Raw genomic sequence first — 18,965 nt, 5'->3', positions numbered from 1 at the left:
TTCTATGTTGCTGTTTCCAGTCTAGTAGCAGTGACGGTCAGCAATACCAGCATCGAGTCCAAAAAAAAAAAAAAAGAAAAAGAAGAAGAAAAGAAAAAAATACAACTCACCCTTAAGCCACGCTTTCACGAATTCATGCTCATAGCTCTGAGTCTCCGCCACTGGGTTCGGTGGGAGAGAGGAAGTCGTCTCATTAGGAAATAGGCCATTTTCATCCCCTACGCAACAGAGTCCGGTTAGAAACCAAATATCAAATATATCTGATCATTATAGGTTGTTATGATCAGTTAAGTGGCCAACTTACAATGATGAACGCCCCCCTCTATCTCCACAAACGGCCTGTCAACTGTATTCTGTCTCACTGGAGCAATATCTGCCAAGGGCGTCGCTTCTCGCCAGGGATCGGCCTGGCCACCTACAAAAGCGAGACGCGGGTAATCAATCTCAAATCCGCCGTACTTGTTGTTAATCCATTCGTCCGTCTCCGGTAGCGATGTGATGTTGAACGCGTATTTGCATGGTAAGCTCAGATAACCAATGTCGATCGTCCTTGATATCATTGCCGGCTTATCTGAAGGTGTTCCACTACCTGTGGCGAAGTAGCCCCATCTGTGCGAAAAGCTGGAAGTCAGCGATTATAGTTTCAGTTTATAGACATGTACGTACTCAGTGCAGACTTGGTACTCCCATAATCTCCAATCCTGAGTTAAATCATCCTGCTCATAGGATGTTGCGTCGTGGGTCGAGAAGCATGAATCCGCGCTCTGTCCCTTGCCAATACAGGCCCATAATACTGTCTCGTTGAGCCAACCAACATAGTTTAGAAGCTGATTGCTTAGTTCAATCGATTCATTGCCGTATCCTGCTGCAGTGATTAATTCAGATGCTTTGTCTAATTTATCGCTAGTAATGCCATCGTATAAAAGGGACGTTGAAACCGTGATATTGCCACAATACTCAAAAAATGTAGGGTCGTCGACGGCGGGGTCCCAGTTTCTATTCTGCCATGTCGATAAAGGGTAGCTCAAGACATTCGCGAAATCATCAGCGTAGCTGATATTCTGAAGGCCAAATAGACTCTCCAACTCCTCAATGGCGCTTGCATTAGGCATGAGATTGTCAAGGATACCGGTGAATTTTTCAATAGTATGGACGCAGTCTTGTGGGGCATGCTGTCTTATCAGCTCCCAGTATTGCCAGTAGTCAACGATGGCCTCTGTAACCGCCGAAGACGCAATGGCGCCAAAGAAAATGTCGGGATAGACAACGCGGAGAAAGGCGACCATTGCACCGGCATAGGAACCTCCGTATGCGATATACGGAACATCATCTGATGTGATACTCTGGTTCTCAAGTCCTGGGAATACGATATTCTGGGCAAAGAAAGCCACGTCGGCAAGCGCTTGTTCCGTTGACAGGAAGCGCAGGCTCTCCGTTGAAAAATCTGCAGTCGGGATACTTGTTCCATAGTAACGATGCTCAAGGACCACGGCAATCCCATTTGTTATTTGTGCCAGCTGGGCAATGAGTCCTTTCTGAAGAAAGGGCAGTCGATCTATGATCTTGTTAGAATCAATGAAAGAAACATGTACATAGTACGTATATGCGTATGGAGCAAGACTAACCTTCGCCGGATGTCTCGCCGCCTTCTAGGACAAATACTGGACCCCCAGCTTCATAATGACTGGCATCAAACCAGTATCGAAGGGGAAACGTGCCATTGCTATGTGGTTCGTATCTTGATTGATTGTGAAAGTGATCAATTGGAACGGACAGGTTATAGGCATGATATAGTGCTGATGCGCTTGGATCCGCGTTCCACTCGGAGCTCGTACTTAAGTGAGCCTACATATAAAGCTTACGTGAGCTGACAGGCGCAATACAAGTGTGACAGTTCAGCGCACCCGCTGCACGAAGCTGAAGCGGCTCATTCGAGAGTTACCTTTTGCCCAATACCTGCATTCAAAGCTGTAAGGCTTGCACCAGCTACTTGGACAAGACCAAGAAGGGAAAGCATTTTGTTTTCGCGAGCAAACAGCAGGGTTATTGTGACCTGTACTTTCGTCATTAGCGCGTGCATACGTTGTTACATAGCATAAACTCGAGCTTACCGAAGCATATGCCTGATTGAACGTCACCCCAATCAGCCAGATACTACGTAGCAGTTTCTTCTGAAGTTGAAGGCGCGCAGGAATGCCGTTGGATTCCTCTGGCGATCATGTTGACGCCAAGCATGCACTTAGTCCTTAGTCACATGTGGCAGCGGCAATAGCGTGCGGGCACTGCGGGGTGTTTGTTTTGGTAGGATTGTCGGCATGATGAATTGTGTCAACAGCGTCAGGTAGGTGTTTGCGTTGACATGGAGCCATTTGTGACAGCGGACGATGTACTGCGAGGTTGTCAGTCCACCTTTGGGCAGGAGTCGCACAGAACAGGAAAGGCGCCAGGAGAGAAGAGAGCGCAGAGCACAACGGGCCAATCAGCAGCAGCAGCGGTGGGTCCCTTCGATGGCAGCGCATCAGGCCCAAATCCAGCCAATCACAGCGTGCCGTCAGGTCAACCACCAAGTCTTCGCGTTCTTTCTTCTGTCCTCCTCCTTTCTTCTCTCCTCTTCTCGTTTCTTTCCTTTGTCCTGAGCGGTCAACACACACAGAATACATCTCCATGGTTGTTGCACCTGATTCAGGGTGTGTCTTTTTGATGACACTTCCCCTGGCTGGCATTTGAACGCCGGCACCCTCGAGGTCCACCTGTCTAGTATACAGTACCACAGAACAGAGCGTTGCCATGCTGCACCTGCTCTAACATTACTGGTATCTTGGGTCTGAGCACATTTGATCTATCGGATTGTTCGAGCCTTTTTTTTTTTTTTTTTTTGATTTTTCTTTCTTTCTTTCTTTCTCCGATTCACTATTGTTGCTGTCCTTGCTTTGCCCCTGCCTCAAGCCGCGTACCCTCCGTGCCCAAGGCATCAATCAATCTTAGATATCTATCATCAACATTCTTATTTCCTGATTCTCAGCCAAAGGCAGCCATGGCTCCCGATTTAAACTCGGTTCCTGCCTCTCCGCATCTCCGTCATACTTCCCAACCGACTGATCCTGACTTCAATTCCCCCGCTTCACACCGGGCATCTCAAATCATGGGCCCCCCTCCGATGCCAGTGAATGCTTCATCAACCATCAGCATGGGGGATCATACAAACACGGTTCTAGGACCTGGTGAGTACATTTCGACATCATATCTCGATGGATGGCACTATTGATACCCATGATCTTGACGGATATAGGTCCTTTGCGTCACCCTCGTCCTATGACCGCCTCTGACTTACACTTGGTTTTAGAAAAGGAACAAGAGGCAGTGGTACGTTTCCATCTCTTATGAAAATGGAAGACACGTGCAGGTTTACTGATCTTTTATCTTCTCTCCAGGTCAACCGTCTAACAAGAGAATTGACGCTTCTCAGGCAACAAACGGCGTCTGTCGCATCGACTGCCTCGTCTACGTCAACAGGCTTGACTGATTCTTTAGAAGGATCAACCCACCCCACGTCATCGCGTCAACATCGCTCGTCCTCAAGTCTGAGTTCCCACATTCCTCCCGGATCTGCAGCATTAGCAGCGAGTGTCTCTAGTATTGCACCTTCCCGCGATACGGCCTTGCCTACGTCACGTCCTTCGGGAGAGTATACACGTGCGGGACGTAGTCGTGAGCCTTCGGTGACCTCCCCGCGTCAACCGGTGTCGCCATACGGTGAGCTTGGCTTCCAGTCTGCACAGTACCAGGGGCAACAAAGCCACCGCAGCTCTGTATCGCATGCCCAAAATATCGCCTATCCACCTGAATCCCGGCGGTCAACGTCGATCCCCTCGACAATCGGGAATCGATATGAAGAGACGGCTCATCATCGAGCAGAGCTTGAAGTTATCAAGAAAGAAAATGAAATCCTAAGACGGCGAGTACGCGAGTTAGAGCAGAACCTCAAGGCTTATCGTGAAACGCATACACATTCTCAGGATGATCCTTCAAACGGCCTGGTGACTGGTATGCGAGACACTACACTAAGCGAGCCATGAGGACAGGGCAAGGGTAGTGAATATATGTCTGAAGTTGTCGATCCTGTGTGATTGAAGGGCAGGTTACTGGTACTGGAATGGGCAATTTGTCAACAGAGCGATTATTTTGGCGTTTTCGAGATGGATACCACGATCTTTCTTCAATTACTATTCTTTTCTCCTTTTTGCGTCTCTTATCGGACAAGAGCTTCCAGAAGACTAGAAAATGCAGCTGCCTATTTGAATTGGTGATAATAGAGATGAACGTAGAACGCAGTCTTTCACGTGAAAATGTGGCTGCATGACAACATACACAGTGGCTATGCGGCCCCTCCCTACGTCATGCAATGTGGCGCATGCATCAACTCCCCACTTGACGAGGACAAAAAGGAGTCGATGACATCTTTCTTATATATCTACATTCCCTTGCAGAAACCATCAAAAAGTCCTACAGACATCACCCCGTTATTTCATTGCAATCTTACTTGAAGCAAGCTACCTAAGTATCATGTCTGGAAGCAACGTTGTTTACGTCAAGGGCATTGCCCCCTCTACTACCGAGAAGGAAGTTCGCGATTTCTTCAGCTTCTGGTATGTCGATCCGTTTATGATTCGCATTCTTTCTGTTTCAGAGAAGGAAAGGAAACAAAACTAATTCAAACTCACTTTTCTTCGCACAGCGGGAAAATTTCCAACTTGAGCCTTACACCTGAATCTGGCGAAGCTAATGCTCCCCGTTCAGCGACAGTCACCTTCGAGAAAGAGACGTAAGTGGAATTCTTTCCTGGCAGAAACATGCGAAACGATGCTAACTTTTCTTCGATCAACAGAGCTGCCAAAACCGCCCTGCTCCTCGACAACACACAACTTGGACCTTCCGCTGTACACGTAGAAGCCGCCCACACCATTGACGAAATCGCCGGCACCAAAGCAGCCAGCGCCCAAGAAGCCCGGGACGAAACGCAGCACGACATCGAACAAGAAGACAAGCCGCGCTCACGCATCGTCGCCGAATACCTTGCTCACGGCTACACCATCAGCGACCAGGCCATCCAACGCGCCATCGCTCTGGACCAGAAGCACGGCATCTCCAACAGATTCACCTCGGCGCTGACCAACTTTGACAGCAAGTACAAGGCCACGGACCGCGCCAAGGGGCTTGACGAGAAATACAAAATCTCAGACCAGGCTAGTCACCACTGGCGTGGTATTACGTCCTACTTTGAGAAGGCGCTCGATACACCCACGGGCCAGAAGGTTCGCGATTTCTATCTTCAGACTGATAAGCAAGTCCGTGACATTCATACGGAGGCGAGACGTCTCGCTGATCTGAAGAGTGGGAAAACCGGTGCTGGCGCTGAAGCTGGTGCCGGTGCCGGTGCTGCTCCTGCGAGTGTGGCTGCAACGACGGATGTTGCGCCTAGTGCTACCAATACTAGCATTCCTACGACTGAGGGGAAGCCAATTTAAAGGTACGGTATTTCATGAGGAGGATATGTCTTGCAGCAAATAGTTAGCTCTATACCTAGTACAATGTCATCTGGATTTGCATAATTACTACATACTTTCAAGTAGAATCATAGTCTCCACGTAGCTTAGTTACCTAGTCAGCGTTATGATTAAGCATGATTAATAAAAAGGCTTCATATGAATCCTTTCCTTGTCAGTTATTGATTGTGCATTACAAAAGATACCGAAATAGGAAACTCCAAGTCAAGTACTTAGTAAGCTTCCTTTCTTGTCAATGAACGTCATCATGATGAACATGAGGTTCATGGTTCATATAAATAGATTGACTCTTACCACATTCAACTCTTCACTACCATTCTCACTCTCATTATAATCATCACCCATCACAAGTCAAAGCTTTGCTATTTATTTATCCTCCATACAAACACACGTACGCAGACCACCCACCAACTCCTCTCCCTACAACATCTAACACCTCTCCAGAATCCATATACACACATAATGTCCGCCCCAAACCCAGGCCGTCAATCGCCCGACCCCGAGCGCCAACCCGGCGCCCAACAACAGGACACCCCGGGTCTAGGCAAAGCCTCTCCCAACGCCGCGCCGTCAGACGAATACTCCAAGGCCAAGTCAGACGAGACCAAGAGCGGGCTACCGAGTAATCCGACGCATGTGTTGGAGGATGCTGTGAAGGAGAAGTTCAAATAATGTGCTATCTTAAAGAGTCAAATTCCAAGCTTTCTGATGATGTTTTGAATGAATACCGAATGAGTGTTGGTTATTGGACTGGGATTGTTCTCCTCTAGAGCTCGATACTTTTTGTGCATATAAAGATGATAAAAAGGTCAGAATGTATCATAATTGCTACCCCTTGGAACTAGACATGGAAAAAAGTCAAAAAACACCAATAAATTATCGAAAGATAAAAATTGTCAAATCCATGTCAGGGAATCTGTGCATGATATCTGATTCTACCTACCTACCTATATCCTATCCTATCCTGTCCTATCCCTCCTATCATTCATATCATATCCTACCACGGAAAAGAGGTACGTGAAGAGTATCACATTTGGAAAAAAGGGGGGACAAAACTTGGGGTTATATAAAAAGCGGAATGGAAAGAGAAAAAATAGTGAAGATGAAAGGTTTGTATCCTAAGTTTCATTTGTGTGTAAAAAAATGGGGATAGGTCATTGGGGGGAGGGGGGGGAGTAGGTGCATGTCCAACAAATGAAATATATCAAACGCCGCATAAGAAAGAAGAAATAGATAAAAGAAAAGGGGGGGAAATGAATTATTATTTGAAAGAAAAAGCGTGATCTCATTCATGTGCTTTTTGATGGGGCAAAATCTTGTGTTATATTTTTTTTTTTTTTTTTTTTTTTTTTTTTTTTTTTTTTGGTTCAGTTACCACCATTCGCTATACTTGCGGCAATGGCGGCATCGACTTTGTCGGCCTCTTGAAAGACGGATTGTAGAATTTGCTGTTCTTCAGCTGAGAGTACCTTGGTCAAGCTCTCATATAACTGAGGCTGTTCTTGTTGTAGGCCTAAATAGACATTAATGTTTTGTTAAAGAAAAGCGGACGTAGTGCGTAAACGTACCAAGGAACACACTCTTGAAGAGTCCGTACGGCTCTATCTTGTCAAGAGGCGTCTCAAGAAGACTCTCTTCATCCAAGTCGTCGTCGTCATCGTCGGCAAAAGAACCGAATTTCTGCGCCTGATACATGTTAATACGGACCAACAAGTTATAACCGGGGGCGGAAAATAAGAGGATGCCTACCTCTGCACTGAGGAAGTCCAAATAAGCAGCGCTTTCATCAGCCACGTCATCGTCTCCTCCACCTTCAGCCTCATCTTGATCATTCCACTCAACCTCGCCGTCCCATTCGGTGTCGCCGTCGATGACATCGTCATCCTCGTCGTCATATGTATAATCGGATTCCCGCGTCGCGGCCTCGCGATGTTGAAGAGCTGCAGGCAAAGTATGGAACAGTCTCGTCACTCCCTGCAACAATCTAGGCCAGCCCCCTTGCACACTGGCCGGAACATCTTCCGCTTTCAAAGTCAACAGAGAGCTAATAGCTACAATAGATAACTTCTTGTCATGCACACGTCGGAAGCTTTCGATATTCGAGAACCAAGCACTGAAAAATTTGTTCGTCCAGCCCTTGACCTCGAGAACCTGCAGAGTCAGGGACGGGTTGTAGTAGACGGCATTGATAACCATTTCCATCAGGTGAACTCGATATGACTTGGTTTTGGCATCTCCGCTGTTGAGTACGTTCATGGCCAGCTCGACAAAGATCGGGATATATTGATCAATATATCCGCGCAGGTTCAGCATCAATGCTTCTGCGAGTTTGCAGCCACATATCCTGTCCACGCCGCCAACTTTTTCATCGTGGAAGATGTCCTCCACCATACTAACAAGCGCGCCGAGATAGGCTGGGTTCTGAACCAGCATTTCGGAACCATATGAAACGAAGTTATCCAAGGCAGGGAGCATGTCTAAGTGTCGAAGAGATTAGCAAATTGCCGCGGCCATCAAAATATCAACAGGTAAATACCTTCTAAGTACAGCTCTGCTCCAGCTTTGAATGTTTTGTGGATCAGCTCAAACGCCTGCCACATAGTCGGTGAGATCGACTTGGCGGAGAATGTGCAGCTGTCGATGATTTCGAATATTTCATTATACAAATCTAGTCAATGTCAGCAATACCGGTCTCCAATGCCTAGTAGCGAAGCGTAAATACCGTAGAGTTTGTTTTCCAGAGTGATGGTGATGACAGGCATCAGAACAGTCTCCAGATGCAGTAAAACATCAGGTGTGCTCTCCAGAGTAAGAATGAGGGTTCCAATAGTCTGTAAAACACCCAAAGCTGTGATGCTCTTATCATCAAGGAAATCTCCGTATGCCTCTTCGTCGCCTTTGACAGCCTGGCGTTCCAGGAGCTCGCCGACAATTCGCATGTAAGTATCGCGGAGCTGCTCACTGAGAGCGACTGCAAAGGGGGTCAACTCAGCAGAGAACACCTCGACGAAATCTTCCATGACATTGGATAGCGCGTCGACATCAACTTCATTGGCTAGCTTGAGCAGTTGCTGCATGATCTGAGGGATATTTTGTTGCATAGACACACGGATGGCATCGTGTCGAATCAGGGGTTGCAACGCAAGCGCGGCTTCAACACGGACAGGCAGCTCAGAGTCTGCCATGGACTCCAGAATGTTGCGGTAGATGATCATGAGGTTTGAAGGGTCCTTGAAATCCAGCTGCTCAAATTTCTCTAGTGTGTCACAAGCACGAGCCCTGAGGAAACCGTGAGGGCTTCGGAATTCGGGGAAAACGTGGCGGACAAAGAAGTATTCCACCTGGTCAGCAATGGGGCTCTTCTTGCCCAGAATGACCGAAGACAAGGAACCGATCATCCTCAAAGCTCCTTCTTTCTCTCTAGGAAGCTTCTCCTCGTCCGACGCGGACTCGTATTTGCTGACGATGCCATTGACGAATTGCAGGATCGAGAATGTTTGCTTCTTGCGGCTCTTGGTAAGAGAAATCAAAAAGTTGGTAGCTGCGACATCAGGAGCTGAGATTTCCTCGTAGTAATTCAATTTTCTGTGGAGATATTCAGGGGGATCGGTCTCGAAGAGCTCAAGATCTTCATCGGACTGGCAAAGTAAGGGGAAGACGAGGTGCGCAACGAGGTTGTCCATATGAGGCTTCAGATGATCCCACGTCGATTTCGGTTTCACGCATTCTTCGAGGAAGATTAGAGTGTAAGAGAGGACCGGTTTGCTGAGCCACTGTCCCTTGACCCATTTCTCTATCTCTTGCAAGTAGCCTTTCAATATCTCTGGTGCGAATGTGGTAATGAATGACTTTGCGTACGAAGTTATGTCTGCTGCAGTGTTTTTCGTAATGGTGGTTGGGTTGCCATATCTAAAACATTTCATTAGCTTTCCCCGGCCTCATTGTCCTTGCGCAGGCAAGCAGAACGAACCTGACAAATAAGCGATTCAGGTTTCCATAAGCCCATTTCTTACACTTCCACCAATGGTTGCTTTCTCGGTCATCTGGGTCCTCTGGCATTGAAACGGCTGGGGGTGTCTTGGCTACTATTCTCAAGAACAAAGTGCACCAATCCACGGTAGCCTGGTGAGTCCTCAGGTGTGGCGGGAGGTCGAACTGCAAATGGGCGTCCATGTCAATAACAACGACGACGACGACAACAACAACAACAACAACAGTATTTCGAGTAGAAAACCCACATAAATAGCATGCTTATAGGCCTTGACAACAGTATGCAGCATCTCCGCAGCCTCAATACTCTCCTCATCGACCAATCTATTCCCAATATTCAAAAGTTGCGGGAAACAGTGTTCGACAATCTTATCAAAATCGCCGCGCTTCTCGTTCGCCTTGAACCTGTACACTTTACAAATGGCCAGCAGACACTGGAGGCCCGAGAAAACGGAGTTCGCCTCGTTGGTGCCCAGCAGCTGCAGCGTGATGTCCATAAACCCAGGCCATTTTTCGGGGAAGTCGTAGGACAGGATCTTCGTGATGATGGGGATGAACTGCGCGCGAACGTTGGCCGGCGACGCGGCGAGTATGGGAATCAATCGGTCTTTAAGAGCAGGACGCTCGTCGTCGGATATTCTCTTGTATTGGGCGGTGTTGTTGTCCTCGGAAGGAGCCCAGCCGCGGTTGATGCGGTTTTTCAGGTACACGACGGCTGCAAGCGAGCGATCAATATCAGCCAAAAACAAAATAATTCTTCTTCTTCTTCTTGTTGTTGCCGCGACAGCAGAAGAGCTACAAAATCAATCGAGGACGGATTTCTCAGCGATAACGGCGGGGCTTTCTTTTTTCATACCAGACAGTTGAACGGCATTGTTCTGCTCGGCCTGTAGAATATCGAGCAAGGCGTTTATAAACCCGGGCTGAGTCTCGGCCTGGAGAGAAGATGAACCGATTAGTAAACCAGCGCTTCAAAGGAACGAACAGAAGGAGTTCAAAGAGCGTACATATTTGAGGTCCAGCTCGGCCTGGCGTCGAGTGTCCGCATTGGCATCGAGAGTGGACTGAATACGATCTCGCAGAGCATTCACGTCCATTTCGCTCGCCCTCACTGGTGATGCACCACACACGAGTCACGGAGTTATATGTGAGGAGGGGGGAGGACTGGGAGTTAGTACGGGGGGGGTACTCCGCGGGCCTTGAGGTATATCAAAGAGACAAGAAAAAGAAAAGGAAAAAAGGAAGGGAAAAAAAGAAGTACAAGCACAGGACCAGAACCAGGAACAGGACAAGAGGGGAAGGAGAGGAGCCTCTTTTGTTGATAGACGATAGTTAGTGCTCGCTGTTTAAAAAAAAAAAAAAGAATTGGGCTAGTGAGGGTGCCGAAGTGGGTGAGTCGTGGGCGCACCGCCGGGGGTTTTTTTCAATGCTCGACCCACCCTGGCTCGATACAGTGCAGTGCAGTGCAAAATGCTTGAAAACTCTGTCTGGACCGTGCGAATATATTTTATATTTTATATCTATATTTGATAGTTATTTTTATCGATATTCTATATTTCTATCTACTATCCCACCCTCGGGTCAAGTGCAACCAGGCAATATTTTGCCGGGGACTTGCTCCGACATGCCAATACGTAGTATAGAACTGACGGAGCATCCCTCAATCCTCGCCATGTGGCTGCTGGATTGCCAACACGCTAATCGAGTATTAGTCTTGCACTGGCTAGTCCAGGTAAACAACGCCACCGGCTAAGCTGCTGACACTCGTACAACAAGCCAAGCTACATATACAGAGACGCCGCAAAGATCACGTCGCGCTTGATCATCTCTTGAGCCTGCTGCATCTTGAGGTACAGTGTAGGGTCGCCCACCAACTTCGCCGCATTCTTGACCTCTCTGCACGTTTCGTCCAGCCGAGTAATGGTGCGAACAATGGTGCCCTCCATGACGTCTGTCAGATCTGTGATGCGGTTGAAGGACATGCCTTTCGCCCACTCGTACACTACTTCCATCAACCCGAAGCGAGGCTTGCTGGTGAAGTCGTTGGAGTCCTCGCTAGAGAGGATGACTTGATGGAGGATTTGGAAGTCGTTCACTTTATCGGCAATCCGGATAATTGCCTCCTTTCCTTTCTCCAGCCGAGCTGTCAGCGTCGGCTCGTTTTCCGTTTTCTCTTGAAAGACAAACGCCGATAGAAGAGCCACGATTTCTTCTGGTTCGTACTCAGCCAACACGTTTTCAAGAATCAGTTCGGTGAGAACTAGTTCATCCGCCGAATGTATCTGGAGGCATGCTATATTAATATTGAAAGTCCAAGAAGAAAGCCCAAGAACTTCGGTCGAACTCACCTCGCAAGCGACTTTGCCCTTCAATAAAACCCGCGATTCGGCATCTACAAAACCAAGCTCTTTGAGAACTTCAACCCTCTGCTCGTAGTCCGGGAGCAACTGAAGGTTCTGATCCGACATGAGCTGACGCAGTTGCGAGATGTTTTCCTTGACCTGCCACTCGTCATGTTGCATCTCAAACTATAACGTAACACGTAGTTAGTCTCTAGGGCTGCCAACATTATAAAAGGACAGAGGAAACAAACGTGTTTGAGAAAGTCCGGACATGAAAGACAGTGGCAGCTCTGCGCTATAGCTGCCTGGGATTGTCTCTTGTTCAAGATTTCGCGCACTTGTAATTCCTTGACACGATCCCAGTCGAGTTCGTCCCAACTAGAAGTCTCCCATGACACACAGTAGTTTAACAATTGCTTATCAGCAAATATCTTTGCCTCTGCGAGAAATTAAGAACAATATCAATGACTGTTTTTAAGCCCGCAGAATATTATAACCAAGTGACTTACCTTTCTTGATGTTCAGATACCATATCGGCGCCGTAAACTTGACGATGGTGTTCGTCACGCACTCTACATCTCCTAGAGCAACTTGAGTGATGGTCAGGGACATCTCGGCGGTATTTGTGGGCAGGTTTCTGAAGAAATGTCGGAAAGTTGGTAGAAAGGGTAGGATATCGCTTGGATGCCGCTTGTCGCTCACGGCACCTATCTCTAATACGTGGATATTCGGCTCTGCACCGGCAGCGACGCCTTCGCGAAGAAGGATTCCCGCCGTGCGAATCCCATCCTAGAATATAGCAAATTAGATTAAAGCATATAGTCCATGATATCACCATGTCATTACCTTTCTATAAACGACAAGCCTCTTGATCATAAACAGCCTCTTCCCAACAGGCGACGAAATAAGCCCCAGATGAAGATCTCGAGTAAGCTTCTCGTATTCGACAGACGCTTGATGGCAAACCGCAAGATCATCGTCGCAGTAACTGCATGGCTCACGTTTTATCTTCGAAAGACTGGCTTCGGATAACTGTACCTGCTTCTCGTGCTCTGGCAAGAGAGCCTGGGTCGCATTTTCACTGAAGCTCCGCTTGATCATCTCTTCTATTTTGAGAGCTTCGACACGCAGAAGGTTGAGAATCATGTTATAAGTTAGACGGAATTGGGACCTTAGTTTGGTGGGATCACCGAGCATCATGCGGCGCAAAGCAGCAGCAGGTGGTGCCTCGTCTCTGCCGCTGGTAACGATAATCACGTATCCAACAGTGTCCAGTCCTCTCCGGCCGGCTCTTCCTGCCATTTGAGTATATTCTCCAGGTAGGAGATCTCTAAAATTCTTGCCGTCGTGTTTGCGGAACCCAGAAAATACCACTGTTCGAGTGGGTAAATTCAATCCCATAGCGAATGTTTCTGTTGCAAAGAGAACCTTGACTAAAGTCCTAGCAAAAAGTATCTCAACTATTTCTTTCATGATTGGCAAGAGGCCACCGTGATGTACAGCGACTCCTCGGCTTAGTAGTTCTCGCAGTCGGAGAATCTGAGGAAGAACCCTATCTTCAGGTTTCAGGCGGACTAATGATTTTTCAATGATCATATGAATAGCACTTTTTTCAGCTGCTGTGCAAAAATCCTGGTTTGAGAGGGAATTGGCATTCTCTTCACATCTCTTTTTGGAGAATACGAAAACGCAAGCAGGGAGTAGGTTTTCTTTGCGTAAATGCTGCACAAGATGAACCCACACATTTCGATCTTGTGCTGCTGTAGTCCTTCCTCCTCCCCGTCCTGTGCGAGCAATATTACCTGTTCCTCTGTTGGCAGGCTGTCCTCTCCCTCGCCCTTGTCCTTGTCCTCCGCCTCTTGGCCCACCTCCCCTAGCATTGATTTGCTGTTGGCCACCACGGCCTCGACCCTGTGGTGCGCCTCGTTTACTGGCCAGGGATTGAGCCTGTGCCTCCGCAGCTTTCTGTGCTTTGAGCTTATCTCTCCCAGAAAGAATATCATCTGCCTCCTTCCAGCCCTTTTCGATGAATTTTTTGTTCGAGTCGACAATCTTATGCATGCTCTTACCAGACCAAAGGTAATGCTCTAGTGGAACCGGACGCTTTGGGGTGGAAATGACATATATATCCTTCTTTTTCGTGCGTCCAACCCACGAGGCGAATTCATAAGTGTTCGGGACTGTGGCGGACAAGAGAATTAAAGTAACATGTTCCGGGAGCATGATGATCACTTCTTCCCATACGACACCTCTCTCCATGTCATTGACATAGTGTACCTCATCAAATATCACAAATTCGACATCCCGAATGAGGTCCGCCCCTCGATAGAGCATGCTTCGCAAAATCTCAGTAGTCATAATCAGACAGCTTGACTCAGGTGATATCTGGACATCACCTGTTAGAATGCCGACATCATCAAATGTTTCTCGAAAGTCTCTGAACTTTTGATTGCTCAGAGCCTTAATCGGTGACGTGTAAATGGCTTTTGTCATATGTTTTGCAGCAAGTGCAATAGCATACTCCGCCACAACCGTCTTTCCTGCAGAAGTGTGAGCTGCAACGAAAACCGAATCTCCATTTTCTAGATGATAGACGGCTTCCTTCTGGAAGGTATCCAGCTCGAATGGCCATTCCCTCGCCATATCGGGAACCAGATCATGGAAATTTGATATTTCTTTGTTAATATCCACAACATGTGCCCATTCACGGCCACCTTTCTTCGCTGTCGCTGCCAGCAGCTGACTCCGAGGCTCAAAGGCCGGGAATTCTACTGGTAGCAAGGAATCAATATCCTCCTCCTCCTCCTCCTCTTCATCCTCACTCGGAACTTTGTCTTCATCCTCTCTATATTCCTCGGCGTTTCGATCCACTTCAGGGCGGTCAACTTTGACACCCTCGTCTTCGCGCTCCAAAGTCCTCTCCACTTCTTGGTCATCTTCTTCCGCATCTTTTGATTCGGGTTTCTTCATTTGCAGTCCTCGAGAGAATCCCGGCGGTACTTCCAGCAATCCGCCTTCACTACCAAAATTGATGATACGATCAAGACCCTGGTTTTTGGTGCCGCGTCGCTGCTGTTCGTTGGCCTGCATCTCCGATTCCATTTCAGCAATCGCCTCAACTCCATCTAGACCGCCCGGTGCAAATGGAAAAAACCCGGCTGCACCCCGTACAAAGTCAGCTCGGGCTGCTGGACGGCGGAGCAAAGATGTCGAGTTTTTCGCCGTGGCGCTACTGGCTGGTACTGTAACTTCATGGTAGGCCGTTACTCGCCCTTCGAGACCTTCGCGATTAAAGCGAATGATGGTGCGAGTCTGGGTGGGTGCTATTTCAAAAATATCCTGATAATCGATAGACACGTCCCATCTCCTGTAACAAATTTAGCATAGCTTAAGTTGCTAAGATCTACTTCCCCTCTTACCTTTGCAACCTATTTAACCAATCCGGGCTGAATTGTGGCGAAGGAGTGAGAAATTCGTTCTCCAACTCCGCTTTCAGGTCTTCCTCATTGTGGCGAACTTTTTTTCGAGACGGCAGAGTGTCCATCACGCCTTCTTCTTGGTCAATCAGCCGTGCATCATAGACTGCTGCGTCGAGCTTGTCAGCGTTGAGCTGGAGCTGAGCCAGCCTTGAGGACAGAATATCCACCACCATTGCGAAACAGTCCGAGTCGTCATGTACTGACTACCCGACATGTAACAGATTAGGTGCTCAAATAAATAGCGCAGTAAATGAATAGTACGCTCTGTTTTGGAAAGAGATGAACAACTGAGAAAATGTCGCGGTGGTGGTCAGTTCCAACTTCTCATTTAGGCGGCGCTGATGAGGAAGGCAGCTTGGCGGGACAGCTTTTTTATTATTTGAATTGTCAAAAGAAGTGTGTGCCGTTGTATGTAGCCTTCAAAAGAAAAAGCTACTGTCACCGAGTGTTTAAATGCCGGCTGCCTCTCAAGGTTGTGCGAGACAATGAAAGATATGGTTTGAAGCTGTGACATAAACTCTTCTGGTCTGATATTTGTGGAGCAACACCAGCCCCACGCAGTTGCCGCCAACAGACACTTACCATACGATCGCTACATGGTTTATACTTTTCATTGGAATAGTTTCTGCAGATACTATTGAGCAGTTGAATTTTCTTTCCTCAGTAAGCAGCTCCATAACATGCATACAGACAAAATACAAACATGCATGCCAAACAGTGTCGCTCTCCCAGGAGAACACGAGACAAGACAGCTTCAGAATAGATGATGAGATGATATATATGTGTAACAGCATGTCATGAGTACAAGGTAAAGATCCATACTATCCATTACAAAAAATTTATCGACACACAAACACTGGAAAACTTTTGCGGTCCTGCACATTGATTTGGAATTCAAATATTCCTTCGACTGTGCCGATATATCTGTTTGTCAAAGATCGGTTAGCTGGTTTGTCATTTATCAGGGGAAGCTTATGACATACAGGCTTCTCCCATCAGCACCCCATCCGACCCCTGCAGTGTCTGCAGGATCTTGGTTTTGGGGCATATAGCCAAAATGTCTTTCGGCTGGGTCGTTGCTCAAAATATGTCTGATCCATCTGGGCGAACGAGTCTGAATGTCAAATGGTCAGTCAAGAAGACCTCGGTAATAAATGAAGACGAAAAAGTGAGAACTTTACATCATTGGCTGCCAACCGTTGGCGTCGAAGCCGTTCTGCGGCTACACTGGCTCGCAATTCCGCTGCTGTTGCACGTTGGGCATCGTACCGGTTTTCTGTTGTGGTACCCGGGCGCATGATACGACGAGGGATCGACCTTGAACGTTGGGATAATTGCCAGGCTTCCGTTGGAACCGCTTCTCTAGAAAATGCCATATTCCAAAGCTCGGTTCCAATACCAGCATTTCCTTGGCCGTTATCTGTACTCGATTCATTGGTTGATAACTCATTCTCAATACTGGCATCATTGCTGTGAGAATAATTTTCTGCGGCTTGCATGTCCATGGGTGAGGTAGTCCATCGAAGCCTAAGTTGGATATCCGCTGCAGCGGGATTATTGTCGTCGCTGCTTTGAGCGTTAGAAAGAGGACCTGCAACTTGACCGGGCTGCGAGATCACGATGGATGCGCGGCGTCTTTGGCCGAAATTACGCTCTGTGGAACCAACTCGCCCAAGATAATGCTCGCGGAAGAGCTCATGGAGTGCTGCATCTGTGGAGCGGAAGGGCGAGGTAGCACGAGATAAGGGATGAGCGACGTCAGCAGCTGCAGCACCAGTACCACCTAGGGATGAGGCAGTGGCCCGTTGCCGTGAGTGACTATCTGTACTCGGTGTCCGGTCTCCTGCATCGCTTTCTCGTCCGGATGATGACCGGGCCGTGTTGAGATATTCGATGATCTGCCGTTCCCTTTCGGTGAGACCCTGAACACTTTCGCGCAATGAACTGATTCGGTCAGTTTCAGCATTAAATCCTATCAACGATGTCCCGCTTAGCAGATCTAAAATCGCTTCTTGGAAGCTGTCCGACTCGTCTCTCATACCGAATTCATTGTCACCACTTTCAGAACGTGAAAGAAAAGGTGAATTGAAGGTGGTGCGGACTTTCTCTAGATTAGGGTCGTCCCTGTCCAAGTTCACCACTTGTCGGCGGAAGAAACCTGAACGAATATCAACGACTCCGAACCTTCCGGTGTCCTCAACCCACACCAAAAGATCCCATGGCTCTGGCGAAAAAGCCATACTGCGTACTGCACCAGCGGAGTCGGGCTGGGATGACCGAAATAGGGTCAATCTTGCATCGAAATCTTCTCCGCTCGATTTGGAGATTGTTTCTACGTCGTATATGCTTATAATGCCAGACTGCGAGCCAATAGCACACAAGCGGCTGGAGGGTGAAAAGGCGATAGTGAAGCAGCTGCCATCGTCGAAACCTGAAGTTGCATCTAAATCGGCGCTAAGAGCCAGTTCTATTCGACAGCACTTTTCCCATTTCCAACCCGACAATCTCTCGCCTCGTTCGCCATAGTCAACCGTGGTTAGGTCACGTGTGATTCGATAAAAGTATGCGAAATTCTCGTCACCTACAGCTGCGAGCAGACTGGAGTCGGGAGAAATTACGGCATAGTTCATGCATTTGCGGTGATGTTTCGTTTCGATTAATTTGCATCGCGTGAGTGAATATATTTTGACAGTTTTGTCGTTATTGCTATACCATTCATTGCTTGTTAGATTGAGAACATGAGACAGCATCCACGAACAGATTCATACCTGAAAATAGCCAGGTCCTCATGGGCAAATCCTAGGCTGTCCTCGCCCGGAAGGCGGTGGATTGTGACGGAATTTACAATGCTGCCAGTGAGTGCCTTGGTGAAGAAGTCAGGTAGATCACTGCGACTACTAGAGATGTTAGAAGTCCTTTGTTGCTCTGTCGAGGCATCCTCTGTCGGAAGCGTTCGTGTGTCCGAGTCCAGCTCGATGGGCAATGCAGCATCCACGTCTGCTGTGTCCAGTCTCATGTCATTTAATACCGGCGACTCTCGACCAGGGAGCCTGATAAATGCACACTCCCCGTTATCAGATCCCCCAACAACAATCCAGCCATAGGATGCCGCAAGGCACTTGGGCTCGAACGGTATGCGCTCGATTGTATCCCATTTCTGCGACTTGACGTGGATCGAGTGAACTACCTTGTTGGCAACGACATAAATAATGTCCGGGTCTGCAGTGCTTATGTAATGGCGCAGTTGATGATGGCTAAGATCCAAACGTTCGCATCAGTAGAGAGTACTTGCGCGCATTAAAGAAGAACTTGCGCTCAAACGAGGGATTACCGACTAGTTTGGGATCTTGAAGGGGAAGAAACGGCGTTTTGCAGGGAGAACCAAGGAATCGGTAGGAATGCTTCTAGGAGATCTCCGTGAGTAAGCCATTCAGGTGAGCAAATGTCATGGGAAGTGAGGACAGACAGTAGAGAATAGTCTAGTGTCATGGTTGACCGAAGACATCAGCGACGCCGCATTGTCGGGCCCAATAGATACGTAGGATCAACCATGAACCAATCAATAGTCAGTTCAGTCACTCAATTTGTAC

General features: G+C 47.9%; 5 protein-coding genes across 5 annotated transcripts; 2 read left to right on the top strand and 3 right to left on the bottom strand.

Moving 5' to 3' along the window:
* Positions 1-2: 2 nt before the first annotated feature.
* Positions 3-2,017, bottom strand: UA08_02609 (hypothetical protein; the record flags this gene model as incomplete). Its single annotated transcript, XM_020264669.1, has 6 exons — positions 3-10; positions 111-218; positions 305-621; positions 667-1,555; positions 1,626-1,845; positions 1,943-2,017. 6 exons carry the CDS (start codon positions 2,015-2,017, stop codon positions 3-5), a joined length of 1,617 nt encoding a protein of 538 aa, XP_020122034.1.
* Positions 2,018-3,034: 1,017 nt separating this feature from the next.
* On the top strand, positions 3,035-5,525 carry UA08_02608 (hypothetical protein; the record flags this gene model as incomplete). Its single annotated transcript, XM_020264668.1, has 6 exons — positions 3,035-3,221; positions 3,290-3,363; positions 3,432-4,044; positions 4,502-4,646; positions 4,736-4,822; positions 4,886-5,525. 6 exons carry the CDS (start codon positions 3,035-3,037, stop codon positions 5,523-5,525), a joined length of 1,746 nt encoding a protein of 581 aa, XP_020122045.1.
* A 501-nt stretch (positions 5,526-6,026) lies between these two features.
* UA08_02607 (hypothetical protein) lies at positions 6,027-6,236 on the top strand (the record flags this gene model as incomplete). The annotated part of the gene is made up of 1 exon (XM_020264667.1): positions 6,027-6,236. The coding sequence occupies one exon, from the start codon at positions 6,027-6,029 to the stop codon at positions 6,234-6,236; it is 210 nt and encodes a 69-aa protein (XP_020122044.1).
* Positions 6,237-6,931: 695 nt separating this feature from the next.
* On the bottom strand, positions 6,932-10,651 carry UA08_02606 (hypothetical protein; the record flags this gene model as incomplete). Its single annotated transcript, XM_020264666.1, has 9 exons — positions 6,932-7,077; positions 7,133-7,250; positions 7,314-8,041; positions 8,101-8,232; positions 8,287-9,473; positions 9,535-9,719; positions 9,803-10,269; positions 10,411-10,441; positions 10,562-10,651. 9 exons carry the CDS (start codon positions 10,649-10,651, stop codon positions 6,932-6,934), a joined length of 3,084 nt encoding a protein of 1,027 aa, XP_020122043.1.
* Positions 10,652-11,335: 684 nt separating this feature from the next.
* UA08_02605 (hypothetical protein) lies at positions 11,336-18,864 on the bottom strand (the record flags this gene model as incomplete). The annotated part of the gene is made up of 12 exons (XM_020264665.1): positions 11,336-11,836; positions 11,903-12,082; positions 12,148-12,335; positions 12,406-12,685; positions 12,743-15,263; positions 15,316-15,578; positions 15,958-15,981; positions 16,227-16,299; positions 16,359-16,489; positions 16,557-18,081; positions 18,144-18,629; positions 18,707-18,864. The coding sequence occupies 12 exons, from the start codon at positions 18,862-18,864 to the stop codon at positions 11,336-11,338; spliced, it is 6,330 nt and encodes a 2,109-aa protein (XP_020122042.1).
* Between the last annotated feature and the right edge of the window lie 101 nt (positions 18,865-18,965).

Source organism: Talaromyces atroroseus (genome assembly GCF_001907595.1).
Source record: "Talaromyces atroroseus strain IBT 11181 chromosome Unknown scaffold_2, whole genome shotgun sequence".
Classification (NCBI taxonomy): domain Eukaryota; kingdom Fungi; phylum Ascomycota; class Eurotiomycetes; order Eurotiales; family Trichocomaceae; genus Talaromyces; species Talaromyces atroroseus.
This window is presented reverse-complemented; position numbering and strand designations above follow the sequence as displayed.